We start from the raw sequence: 14,005 nt of genomic DNA on the forward strand, positions 1-14,005 counted from the left end.
GTTGGTATTGTGTCCTCTGCCATGAATACATCAAAACACTCTGTTCTGTTCTGTGGAGCCAATAACAGCAAAATCCCACCATGCCCCCTCAAGAAGTCAAGGAACAGGTGGAATTTTTCTCATTATGTGGTCAGCTAGCTTTGTTAAGAGGTAAGGAGGAAGGGGCTAGACCCTTGCACATCCTCAGTGACAGACAGCCTAAGTGGCCAGTCAGCTGTATTCACAAAGCCAGCAGTCTCAGTAGGGTGGGGTGAACCTTTGTAAGGTGCTACTCTTGGGCAGCTTTGGGCGCAGTAGACCTGCAGTGGAGGAACTGTCATGGTCTAAAGCAAGTTAAAATGTCCCATAGCCAAGAATGAGAACTTGAGGCATAAGTGGGTGTCAGACAGAGGGAAGAGCGTGGAGTCATGTAAGAGGGAGACGGCTCACAGAGCCTGCAGCTGCAGATTTGATATTTAGGTGCCATGTTTAGGCAATCCATAGAAGTTGGAAGAAGCCAGAACTGGATTCAGAAGGTCCATCAGTTGGGAAACCCACCCAGAAGGGCCTGTGTCGGGCAACATCGTGCCAGGGGCAGCAGGATCATGGCGTCTGGCCACTGATGTTTGGATATGGAGGGGGCCAGGGAAGGGGAGGTCGCCTTTGGCTGTGCAGCTTTGAGGCTCCCTGCCTGGGAACAGCAGGGATTGATTTTTTTTTTTCCTTCACAGTAGCAGAAACCCTCGGGGATAGACATCGTGGGGAGAGAAAATGAAGGCAAGATCTGGATTTCACATCTCGGGTTGCAAAGTTCATAGAGCCCTAGGACACCATTTCAAAGATTGGTCTCATTAAAAGAAAACTTCTCGTCATTGAGAGAGAGACTAATTGAACTTTTCCATTTCTTTAGCATTTTTCCCCTAGAAAGCTCTTAAGCTATTGGATTAAAAAAAAATCAGACTCTATTAGTGTTCAGTACATTTTAGTTTTTCAAACCAGGAGCCTGTGTGTTTTCAACATTATTTTCAGCTGGAACAGGATATTGTTACTCAACTAGGTCCGCAGGGTTCATCAAGGATTTTATAAAAGGCAGTGGCGTAACAGAAATACTGTTTATGAGTCAGGTATTCGTTATACATTGACACAAATGAATTCCAAACAGATGCTTTGAACCCAAAGCCTTAACAGTTCAATTACTGTTTCCTTCAGCGCCTCCTCAACTTTCTTTCTGTTCTCTTCATTCCAGGTCATTATTCCACAGTGACTTTTGAGAACCAATTTCCTTAAGAGAGTACAAATTGGATTATTCTCCTTTATTGAATTGAAATTCTTAACAAGGCTTTCCGCACTAATGAGATATTGTATCCACATTAGACTAAAAAGGCTAGTTTGAGTCATTTAGTTAGCATTGCAGAATTACAAGTCATTGATTAAGGCTTTACTAATAACTCAAGCAAGGCTTAGTAACAAAAGGCTTCCACTAGGTGCTGCGACCACAGCCGTGAAAATTCGTGCCAGATAAAACGCAGCAGCTGCAGGAAGTAGAATGAGCTTGACCATCAGCGTGCCGTGACGCTGAATGATTTAGCCCTGCTGCCTAACATGAACTTGGCCTCCTTATGCAATGATTGCATCTCCCAGGTCTGGCATGGCAGTGGGCCGGAGGGAAAAGATACCTCTCCTTTGAAGTACAGATTGCTTTGATAGGAAACCTTATTTGGCACATGTAAGAGTTTTACTTCACAAGATAGACAAAATCAGACTCGTTTGTGATAATCGTGCTGTTTGTGTGTTTTCCCCCATGGCTGTTGTTGCTCCCGACCTGACAAATTCTTTCTCTCCAGTTTAAGATTGACGGAGAATGGTGGACGTGGATCGACTACAACCGCTTCCAGGAGCTCATCGAGGCATATGAAGATAGTGATGGGTCAGAAACTTTCAGCGCCCAGGATTATATGGCAAAAACTCCAGAGTGGGCGTTGTTTGGTGCCAGCGAAAGAGGCTTTGATCCCAAGGACACGAGATACCAGAGAAAGAACAAACCAAAGGATATTTCCGGCTGTTGAGCTTATCTTCAGGATCTAAAGGATAAAAGCCAGATGGCCCACAAGGTTCTTGGGCTCCTATGATTTTTCCAAGGATAAATGATATTGTTTCCTGTAGTTGAGACATGAGTTGCATACCTGGGTAGGAGAGATGGCTTCCACACCATGGGTGCCCAAGACTCATCTCTAGTATTTCTTAGCCGAACTCAGCTTCTTCCCTGGTTTTGTTTCTCAGAGGGAAATCAGCTTTTAGGAGGAAGTAGACAGTCACCACAAGGATTTAACTAATAGTTTTAAACTATATTTCTGGAAGACTTCCTGAAGCGCTAGTCACGATTTGTTGTACAGGAATGAACAGCTGAGCCTCTTCTCTTCCTCTTCCTCCTCCTGGGATGTTGGCTTCTTGTGGAACAGCCACTGAGCACTGAATTGGAGCACCCTTAGCTAAATGTGCCTGCTCCCTCAAAGAGAAGAGCCCAACCCCTTCTTACATCTTAAGACAACAGCCCTGGAAAAAAATTTGTCTTCACAGTTTCCAGTTACTTTTCAGTACTGTGTCAATGACTTGAAATTTTTGCTTCTGACCCTTTTTTATGATAGTCACTCAGCTCTAAAACTGAGCTAGCTGGCATCCGTTCCCGTGCAGATCCCCTTAGAAGGTAATACAGGGGCCGGATCCCAGCACGCGGGCCCCTGTGCAGGAGGAGCTGCCACACTGTGGCACTGAGCAGTGAGCCTCATGAACGCACTTGACGTGAGGGACCCGAGTGCTTTCCATGGAAACAATCGCTGTCCTGACCTCGTCCCAGGACACAGAACCCACAGCGGTCCACCTTCTTTCACTCCTGGAGCCCTCACTGCCCTATACCAGCTTGCCTTTAGGATTCCAGTCTTTTCTCATTGAAAATACTGTTGTCAATCTTTTTTTTCCCCCCAAGTTGTCAAAGTTATTTTGAAACTCCTTTAAAATTGAGTTAATAAAACAATCTTTTGTAAAGACTTGGAGCATGAATTCTCTTTGAGAGCTTTCAGCCCCAGAATTCCAAAGCTTACAGACCCACCTGCTGCTAACATATCAGCAATTTCATAACACCTTCTATGGTGTGAAGAGGTGAAATGCATTGGTAATATATCGACCAACCGAACTGAAAACGAGCCACCTATCTGTCTCCAAGTGGCAAAGTCAAAGCAGCTCTGTTGGAAACTATAGGAAATACCTACAGCTCTCCTCCCCATATTCATGCCACTCCCACTGTTTCACTTCTGATAACAGATGTGTGGGGGTTTGCCCTACTCCAACCAAGCCCTGGCTGCTCTGCTTCCAATTCAGTGTCCTACTAGTGCACCTGTAAGGCAAGGGTGATGACCCAAGAACATAGGCCCCTGCCACCCATGTGGGAGACTCAGATGGAGTTACTGGCTCCTGGCTTCCTCTTTGGCCCAGACTTGGCTGCTAAGGTCATCTGGGAAATGAACCAGTTGATGGAAGGGGTCGCTCTCACTCTGCCTTTTGAATAAATAAATAGATCTTTTTTAAAATGATGAAATAATATTTTTATTTCCAATGAAAAAAATTTGGAGATTAAATAAATGATAGATGATTCTAACATTCAATGACAATTAGCCAAACAGGTGACCATAGTTAAGGAATTTTAGAAAAAATAACTACTAAGGGAAAGTTGCTTTATAAGATATTTAAACATGTTCCGTAAATAATTAAAATGAAATGAAATCAATTTCCAAAAGGCAGAGGGGGAAACTACAGTGAACTCACTCCCTCTAAAATGAAAATGTGGGCAGGACAACTATAATCAACTAATTTATCATTTTTGAATTCTGAAAATTAACTAAAGCTTCATAATGAATTACAAGTAATCTATCAAAATAAAATCCTGACCCACATAAGATAGCAGTTGATCTCATCAGAAAATCTGGAAGCTAGAAATCAATGGGATGAAATAGATTGTCAGCCAAACGTGCTAGTTAAGCGCTTCTCCCAAAAGAAAGGCAGGCGTTTGTCCTAGCAGTTAAGTGCAGGTTGGGAACCTTGCAGCCCATATCCCAGTGGCTGGGTTTGAGTCCTGGCTGCAGTCGTGGTTCTGGCTATCTGCTAATGCACACCGTGGAGGTAGTGTTGATGGCTCATGGCAGACCTGAAGTGATGTCTTCGACCTGGCTATTATGGGCTTTGGGCGAGTGAAACAGAAGATAGCTTACTCAATCTCTCTCTCTCTCTCTCCCACCATCTCAAATAAAAAAAAAAAAATTATAACATTGCCCAATTGGGGCTGTTGCTATGGTGTAGTAGGTTAAGCCTCTGCCTGCGGCACCAGCATCCCATAGGGGCACCAGTTCATATCCTGGCTGCTCCTCTTCTGATCCAGCACTCTGCAGTGGCCTGGGAAAGCAGAGGAGGATGGCCAAAGTGCTTGGACCCCTGCACCCACATGGGAGCCCCGGTAAAAGCTCCTGGCTCCTGGCTTCTGATTGTCCCAGTTCTAACAGTTGCAGCCATTTAGGGAGTAAACCAGTGGATGAAAGGCCTCTCTTTCTGTCTCTCTCTATATATATGTAACTCTGCCTCTCAAATAGATAAATAAATCTTTTAAAAAAAAATGTCTAATTAAGATAATTCATTGGGGCAGGTGCTGAGGCATAGTGGGTAAAGATGCCGCCTGCAGTGCCAGCATCCCATCCAGGCACCGGTTTGAGTCCCGGTTGCTCCACCTCTGATCCAGCTCTCTGCTATGGCCTAGGAAAGCAGTAGAAGATGGCCCAAGTCCTTGGGCCCCTGCACCTGTGTGAGAGACCTGGAGGAAGCTCCTGGCTCCTGGCTTTGGATTGGTGCAGCTCCTGCTGTTGTGGCCCTCTGGGGAGTAAATCAGCAGATGGAAGACTGCTCTCTCTGCCTCTGCCTCTCTGTAACTCTGCCTTTCAAATAAATAAATAAATCTTTAAAAAACAAAAAAGATAATTCATTGTCAGCATACCTACCCTAGAGAAAGGAGTCCTTCAGGCTTTACAGAAAGGACACCATACATTTACCTGAAGAACTAAGAGAACAGTGAAAGGTAGCTGTGTAGTTCTTATGAAAGACAATATAAACATTGTGTGTTTTTTTTTTTAAGATTTATTTATTTATTTAAAAGGCAGTGTTACAAAAAGAGAGAAGGAGAGGTGGCGGGGGGAGGTCTTCCATCCGCTGGTTCACTCCCCAATTGGCCAAAATGGCCAGAGCTGTGCCAATCCGGAGCCAGGAGCTTCTTCTACCCACACGGGTACAGGGACCCAAGGACATGGGCCATCTTCTACTGCTTTCCCAGGTCATAGCAGAGAGCTGGATCGGAAGTGGAGCAGCTGGGACTCGAACCGGTGCCCATATGGGATGCCAGTGCTACAGGCGGTGGCTTTACCCTCTATGCCACAGCGCCGACCCCAACATTGTTGTTTGAAACTCTTTTCTTCTGCTTTAAAAGACAAGTGCCTAGAGCAATAATGTATAGAGATGTAATTTGTATGATGATATTAATACAAAGGAGCAGGGAGTGAATAAGGGTATATTGGAATAACTGTTGGCCACCATGATTGAAATTAACATGGACATGACGTTTTTTAAAAGGAATAGAAAAAATTGGCAAACATATAGGTAACTATTTAAAAAACAGATTATGCTGAAAGAAAAAAGAAGACAGAGATGGCAGAGTAGAAAAAATATATATACTGCCAGCGCCGCAGCTCACTAGGCTAATCCTCCACCTGCTGCGCTGGCACCCCAGATTCTAGTCCCAGTTGGGGCACCAGATTCTGTCCCGGTTGCTCCTCTTCCAGTCCAGCTCTCTGCTGTGGCCCGGGAAGGCAGTGGAGGATGGCCCAAGTGCTTGGGCCCTGCACCCACGTGGGAGGCCAGGAGGAAGCACCTGGCTCCTGGCTTTGGATCAGCGCAGCGCACTGGCTGTAGCAGCTATTGGGAGTGAACCAATGGAAAAAGGAAGACCTTTCTCTCTGTCTCTCTCTCTCCCTGTCTAACTCTGCCTGTCCAAAAAAAAAATTTGTGTATATATATATATATATATATATATATACTTATATGTTGTCTACAAGAAACACACTTTAAATTTAAAATTCAAAAGCAAGTAGGTGGAAAGTAAAACAATAGAAAAAGATATACCATGAAAACAGAAACTAAAAGAGAGCGGGGGTGGTTATACTATTATAAAAAAATAGACTTTAAGACAAAAATTATACTAAAATTAAGGAAATTTAATGATGAGAGTCAATTCACTAGAAAAATATAATGATTGTAAACATGTATGCATCTAACAACAGAGCCCCAGGAAAGATAATTCAGCAATATCAGTTGGAGAGTTGCATTGTCCACTTTATTAATAAAGACTAGAAAATTAAAAAGTCAGCAATGAAATAGAGATGTGATCAACACTCTAAACCACAGATCTTCACCCAGCAACACATTATTCTCAAGAGCATGTGGAATGCTCTCCAGCATAGACCATATAGAAGACCATAAATCACGTCTCAATAAATTAGAAAGGGTTCAAAATCATACAAAATACGTCCTGCTACTAATGAACAGAGAAATCAACAACAGAAGAAAAGTTTGAGAAATTCACATACATCTAGAAAATTAACAACTATCCTAAATGACCAGTGAGTCAAGACATTAGAAGGGAAATTATAAAATACCAGGAGGTGAATGAAAATGAAAACACAGCAAACAAAAAATGGAATATTGTGGCCGGTGCCGTGGCTTAACAGGCTAATCCTCTGCCTTGCGGCACCGGCACACCAGGTTCTAGTCCCGGTTGGGGCGCCGGATTCTGTCCTGGTTGCTCCTCTTCCAGGCCAGCTCTCTGCTATGGCCCGGGAAGGCAGTGGAGGATGGCCCACGTGCTTGGGCCCTGCACCCGCATGGGAGACCAGGAGAAGCACCTGGCTCCTGGCTTCGGATCAGTGAGATGCGCCGGCCACAGTGGCCATTGGAGGGTGAACCAACGGCAAAAGGAAGACCTTTCTCTCTGTCTCTCTCTCTCACTATCCACTCTGCCTCTCAAAAAAAAATTAATTAAAAAAAAAAAAAGGAATATTGCTAAAGCAGTGATTACAATGTCACTTACAGCTGTCAAGGCCAGGTTAAAAAAAGCTACATCTAAAATCAGTAACTTAACCTTTTTAAGAAGCTGGAAAAAGAACAACTTGTGTCCAAAGTGAACAGTGGGATAAAATAACAAACATTTGAGTGACATAAATGAAATAGATGAAAGAGAAACAATAGAGATGAATCAATGAAACCAAAGATTGGTTCTGGGGAAAAAAAATCAACAAAACTGGCAAATCTTTAGTCACTCACAAGAGAAGAATGACAAGATGCAGGGGCTGGTGTGGTGGTGCAGGGAGTTAAGCTGCCTCTTGCAAATGCCAGCATCACTTATCAGTGTACCAGTTCGAGTCCTGCCTGTTCCACTTCCAATCCAGGTTTGTGCTAATGTGCCTGAGAAAGCAGCGGATGATGACCCTATTATACGGGCCCCTGCCGCCCACATGGGACCATAGGATAGCAGTCCTGGCTCCTGGCTTTGCCTTGACCCAGACCTGGCTGTTGTGGCCATTTGGGGAGTGAACTGGCAGATGGAAAAACTTTTTACTCTGTCTTTCCCCCTCCATCTGTCTCTGCCTTGCAAGGAAATTTAAAAATCTTAAAAATAAATAAATTAATTAAACCACAGAAGATGCAGATAACTAAAATCAGATATGAATGCTAGGCCAGGTCAAAGCCAGGAACCCGGAACTCCATCCTGATCCTCCACGTTGGTGACCCAAACCCAGGTACCTGAGTCTTGAGCTCCTGCGTGCCAGGCACATTAGTGGCAGCTGCATTGGAAGCAGTGTAGCAGGGGACTCAAACCAGCTCTTCAGTATGGCATGTGGTAGAGTCAACCATAAGTATAGAAAGTTTACTGAAAACGGATCTTAGTGTAAAAAAATAAGAGTGGGAATAAGAGAGGAAGGAGGAAGAGGGGTGGGAGAGTGGGTGGGAGGCAGGGTACAGTGGGAAGAATCACCGTGTTCCTAAAGTTGTAATTATGAAATGTATGAAGCTTGTATTCCCTAAATGAAAGGTTTCAGGAGTGGGGGTGGGAATGGTACGTGAGCATCCCAAGTCTGCATGCCCCTGGACTATATACTTTGAATGGGTAAATTTTATGCTTTGTGAAATACAGCTCAACAAAGCTGTTTTTTTGTTTTGTTTTGTTTTTCATTTTTGACAGGCAGAGTGGACAGTGAGAGAGAGACAGAGAGAAAGGTCTTCCTTTTGCCGTTGGTTCACCCTCCAATGGCCGCCGCGGTAGGCGCGCTGCGGCTGGCGCACTGCGCTGATCCGAAGGCAGGAGCCAGGTGCTTCTCCTGGTCTCCCATGGGGTGCAGGGCCCAAGCACCTGGGCCATCCTCCACTGCACTCCCTGGCCACAGCAGAGAGCTGGCCTGGAAGAGGGGCAACTGGGACAGGATCGGTGCCCTGACCGGGACTAGAACCTGGTGTGCCGGCGCCGCAAGGCAGAGGATTAGCTTAGTGAGCCGCGGCGCCGGCTAACAAAGCTGTTTTTTAAAAAAGAAAAAAGAGTAAACTGAATGTTTCTAAAACTTAACATAGGGCCGGTGCCGTGGCTCACTTGGTTAATCCTCCGCCTACAGCGCTGGCATCCCATATGGGTACCGGGTTCTAGTCCCGGTTGCCCCTCTTCCAGTCCAGCTCTCTGCTGTGGAGAATGGCCCAAGTTCTTGGGCCCCTGAACCCATGTGGGAGACCAGGAAGAAGCACCTGGCTCCTGGCTTCGGATCGGCGCAGCACCGGCCATAGTGGCCATCTGGGGAGTGAACCAACGGAAGGAAGACCTTTCTCTCTGTCTCTCTCTCTATCTATAACTCTACCTGTCAAATAAATTAAATAAATAAATAACATAACATAACATGAAGAAAGTATCCAATTAGTGAGAGTATGATAGAAAAAAATGTCAATTAACCCTTTGTACTGTATACCTGAAAAAGCCAAGTGAAAGGAAAACTCAGAGTTCAGGTGAAGAAGCCCTTTTTATCCATTTTCATTGTTATATGAAAAGCAGAGACTGATGGAAGGAGATCTTCCATCCACTGGTTCACTCTCCACATACCTGTGACAGCCTGGGGCTGGGCTAAGCTGAAGCCACCAATCAGGAACTCATCCAGAGCTCCCAGATGGGTGCCAGGAACCCAAGTTCTTACATCATCATCTACTGCTTCTCAGACACATTAGCAGGAAGCTGAATCCAAAACTCAGAGTAGCTGGGATTGAACCAGGCGCTCTGATGGGAGATGCAGGCATCCCAAGCAACAGTGTAACCTGCTGTGCCACAAGACCCTGAGTTTTTATCTTTGGGTTAAAAGATCTAAAGGAGAAAAAGCATCTTATATTTAAAGATATTACTTAAAGCATTGTGTAATAGAAATCAGGGAAGTACATTAGGCGTTCAGTAGTTCTGGAAAGAAAGGCAGAATGATCACATTACGCCATACTGTCTAGGTAATTCACTCATTCAACAAATGGACACCAGTTTTGTTCAAGTTACTTGGGGATTCATCAGAAAGATAAAACCAGAGAAACATGGGCCCTGCCATGAGGATGCTGACGGGCATTTCTCAAAAACAAAGATTCTCAGAGGTTGATGTTGAACCCCAAACACACTGTGGCAGTTCAGTGCCATGAAGGGGAAGGGCCGTGTCAAGGTAATTAGAGAAAGTCCCTCCTTGGAGATGCCAGGATGGCCTCTTGGAGGAGGTGTGCCTTGACTGCGCTGCCCCCCAAGAGAAGAATCCCTGGAGTGTGGAGGTAGCAGTCAGGGAAGAAGGGTATGAGATGGTGGTGTTGAGAGGCATAGAACATGGGTAGCTGCAGAAAGGGACACATGGCTGTGCTGAGTGATGACGCAGTTGGTGCAGGAACAAGGCCAAGCCACACGGGGAAGCCTGGGGAACATAATGGGTGATGACTCAGGGAGATGTAGGGCAGACCATGCCCTCAGAGCAATTATGCAAAGCAACAGCACGATTAGATTTGCATTTTAATAAAATCGCTCTAGCTGCAACTGGGGAAAGGCTTGGAGAGGCCCAAAGCAAGAGAGATGAGTTGCTTAAGTATTTTTTGTAGAACAGGCAGGGAGTAATGGCCTGCGCGGTAGCATTTGTGCAGTGCACAGCCACATTGTGCTGGCCCCAGTGACTGGGATGGAGGTAGTGAGTGGATATGAGAAGGACTTAGGAGGCACCGCTTAATGGAATTGGCCACAGATTGGGTAGACACTGTGGGGAAATAAATGTCAAGCATGACTCCCGGGCTCCTGGCCTGCTAACAGGACAGATGGTGGGGCTAGTCTCCAAGCTGGCTACTACTGGAAGAGGCTCAGGTTTGGGGAAGAACTTGAGTTTGTTAGTGGGTGGGTAGGCTTGGAGCTGCCTACAGACTCCCAAGGGAAAGATCAAGCCAGCAGTGAGACAGGTCAGGAGAGAACTAGGGTGGGGGAAATAGAAATGCGTGAATCATCATCCTGTGAAGATCAGAGCTACACGGAGGGCTGAGGTCGCCTAACACGAGAGGATAAAATGAGAACCCCGTCTTGGGGAATTCAACAGAGCAGGCGTCTCAGGGAAGCAAGAAGGGAGGTGTTGGGAAGATATTAGACATGAGTAACTGGGGAGTAAGACACTCCTTTGGGGTGGAACCAAGGACCCCGATCTCCACCAAGACCTACCCAAGACTGCCCACTTTGTGATTCAGTGTTCTGATAAAACGGGAACTCAGCCAAACCTGAAAAGTCTACTTTATGGCATGTGCACTGGTATCCAGTGTGACCCTAGAGTGAGCTGCTTCATTATACCATCATTAGAATATAATTAGCATTGCAGTTTTGTTTCCCTCCCTGTACCAACTGAGCATTTCTGATGTGTGATGCAAAGTAACCTGCAGAGAGAACTCAAGGTATGCCATTCCCAGATGTCAATCACAAATGTCAATCAAGAGCATCATGGTCACATCACCAGTCCACACCCTTCACTCACACTTTAGGGTTAAAGCCCCAAACCAGGGGTAAAGAAGGCTGCATGCTGTCTCTACCGGCCCATTCCTCCCTTGGAATGTACTATAATAGACATTATAGACATTAGCTTTACTCTTACTTTTTTCTCTCTGAGCCATGTTGCATAACTCAGTTGGTGAAAGAATGGAGGCAAGCTGGTAGCCACTAGTGAGAGAGAGAAGCCAGGCCATGGAGCCACAGACACCAGCCAGGAGGGCAGATGGACACAAGATTGGTCATCAGGGCCTTCTATAACCCCAGGAGAAGTGAATTCTGGCAGGATGGATGGGTGCCGTCGGCCACTTGATAACACTTAACACTTAGCCAGTGAAAGTGCTTGAAGGATTTTTAATATTTATGATAGAATGTGATATGATATAATAATTTTACAATCCAGAACATAGGAGCAAGTATTTAGCTCACTGGTTAAGATGCCTGTGTTCCGCATCAAAGTGCCTGGGTTTGAGTCCTGGCCCTGGCTTCTGACTTCAGCTTCCTACTAATGCCAACTCTGGGAGATCTTGGTAATGGCTCAAGTAATTGGGTTCCTGGCTCCTGGCTCTTGGCCTGGTATAGCCACAGCCACCATGGGCAGTACAAATCACAGTATATCTTCATTCTATAAAAATCACACATGAGTGCTTCAAAAAGAATCATAAAAATGTGATTAAAATATAAAATTGATTTTGTTTCAAAAATTATTTGAAATCCTTCAACATGAGGGGTCTCCAAAATGAGATTTATCTTTTAATTCTGTGTCCCCTAAGCTTTTTGAGGTACTCTTGCATGTCTGAAGGAGATGGATGAAAAGATAAGTCTTGTTTTTAAAGATTTATTTATTTATTTATTTAAAAGGTAGACTGATGGAGAGAGAAGAGAGAGACAGACAGAGAGACAGAGAGACAGAGAGACAGAGAGAGGCTCTTCCGTTCACTGGTTCACACAAAGCGGGAACTCTGATGGAATCCGGGCATCCCAAGTGGTGTCTTAACCTGCTGCATCAGATACGTTATTTTAATTGCAATACCAGAATAAAAGGTATGAGGAAACCTTATTTCATCCTTTCTTGGGAAGTAAGCTTGTAAGCCTTTTTCTTAATTAAGATCATGAAATTGGAATTCAGTTTGCTGTCGAGGTTAAAATATATTCAAAGCACAATGTATTCTGTCAGCTGAAAGATGGGTTAATGTCTTCTTGTTCTTTCAGTGTGCTGCGTTGTTTTTCTCACTTTTTGTTTAAATTCCAGTGCAAGAATCCCTCCTGGGGCACTACTGATGTAATTCAGGTTAGCAGTGACTAATTTCGTTGGCATTCGCCCACTTCTGCCTCTGTCCTCCTGGACTTCTCTTCATTTCGTGTAAGGCTCAGTGTTGTGAACTTGTTACATTGTCTACAGGAAAAAGCCTCTCCTGTTTGGAAGGAATCCTCCTGTGTTTAGATTCCTACTTGTTGATTTCAGGATTTTAGAAAAAGAAACACTGGTAGTGGGGATGGCATTGTGGGAAAATGAGTTAAGCCACTGCCTGCAATGCTACTGGGCACCAGATCAAGTACTGGCTGCTCCACTTCTGATGTAGCTCCCTGGGAAGCCCAAGTGCCTGGGTCCCGTCCACCCACAAGGGAGACCAGGATAGAGTTTCTGGCTCCTGGTTGGCCTGAGTTGTGTCCATTTGGGGAGTAAAGCGACAGTTCTGTTTCTCTGTCTCCCTTTCTCTATGTCACCCCGCCTTCCAAACAGGTAAAATAAATCAGACTTTAATATGAGAGGAATTCAAAACGTTCATGGAAAAAATGGAATTAAAAGATAAATTTTGGGAAAGACATTGTGGCATAGCAAGTTAAGCCTCCCATATTGGTGCCAATCTGAGACCTGGCTGCTCCATTTCTGATTCAGCTTCCTGTTAATATGCCTGCAAGAGCAATGGAGGATGGCCCAAGTTGTTGGGCTCCTACACCCACATAGGAGACCCAGATGAAGCTCTTGGCCCTGCCTGTTTTGGCCATTTGGGGAGTGAACCCGCAGATGGAAGCTATATATCTCTCTCTTCTCTCTGTAAATATCTCTTTCTCTCTCTCTCTCTCTCTCTCTGTACCTCTGAATTTCAAATAAATAAAAATTTAAAGAAAAAAAAAGTAAAAAACACGGGGCTGGTGCTGTGGCATAGCAGGTAAAGCCATTGCCTGTAGTGCCGGCATCCATTGTGCATGCCGGTTTCAGTCCTGGCTGCTGCTCTTCCAATCCAGCTCTCTGCTGTAGCCTGGGAAAGCAGTAGAAGATGGTCCAAGTCCTTGGGCCCCTGCACCCATGTGGGAGACCTGGAGGAAGCTCCTGCCTCCTGATTTCAGATCCGTGCAGCTCTGGCTGTTGTGGCCAACTGGGGAGTGAACCAGTGGATGGAAGACCTCTCTCTGTCTCTCCTCTCTCTGTGTAACTCTGACTTTCAAGTAAAATAGATCAATCTTAAAAAAAAAATAAAAAGAAACATTTAATCATCTCACATGACAAGAAGTCTGGAGGTGGTGTTTTCTGTGTGTTTTGCTAGCTCAGCAACGTCAACAAGACTCACGTTCTCTCTATCCTTCCAGTTCACTATCTTCACAATTCGGTCACATGACACACAACCATGTTGACAGGCTAGGAAGCCAGAGAAGCAAAGGCCTTTATGCTTGGCCAGCTCTTACCCTCTGTCAGGGACTGACTTCCTTTCCCAGTAACCAAGCAGACTCCCCCATTTGTCTCTTGGCCAGAATATTTTTTCTTTTTTAAAAAAATATTATACCTTTTTCTCTGTCTCTCTCTCTGTCTATAACTCTACCTGTCAAATAAATAAATAAAAAATTTTGCATGTGACAGCAGTC

The 14,005-nt window shown here is 44.9% G+C and overlaps 1 protein-coding gene across 1 annotated transcript in view; it reads left to right on the top strand.

The window, feature by feature from the left end:
* LOC133750638 (S-adenosyl-L-methionine-dependent tRNA 4-demethylwyosine synthase TYW1) overlaps positions 1–3,024 on the top strand; it is a 221,777-nt gene extending 218,753 nt beyond the window's left edge. Inside the window, exon 16 of the mRNA XM_062180246.1 lies at positions 1,824–3,024. Coding sequence (XP_062036230.1) covers positions 1,824–2,045 — 222 coding nt within the window. The 3' untranslated portion in view covers positions 2,046–3,024. The remainder of the gene's footprint in view (positions 1–1,823) is intronic.
* Positions 3,025–14,005: the final 10,981 nt, after the last annotated feature.

The sequence above is a fragment of the Lepus europaeus genome, chromosome 21 (assembly GCF_033115175.1).
Source record: "Lepus europaeus isolate LE1 chromosome 21, mLepTim1.pri, whole genome shotgun sequence".
In the NCBI taxonomy this organism is placed as follows: domain Eukaryota; kingdom Metazoa; phylum Chordata; class Mammalia; order Lagomorpha; family Leporidae; genus Lepus; species Lepus europaeus.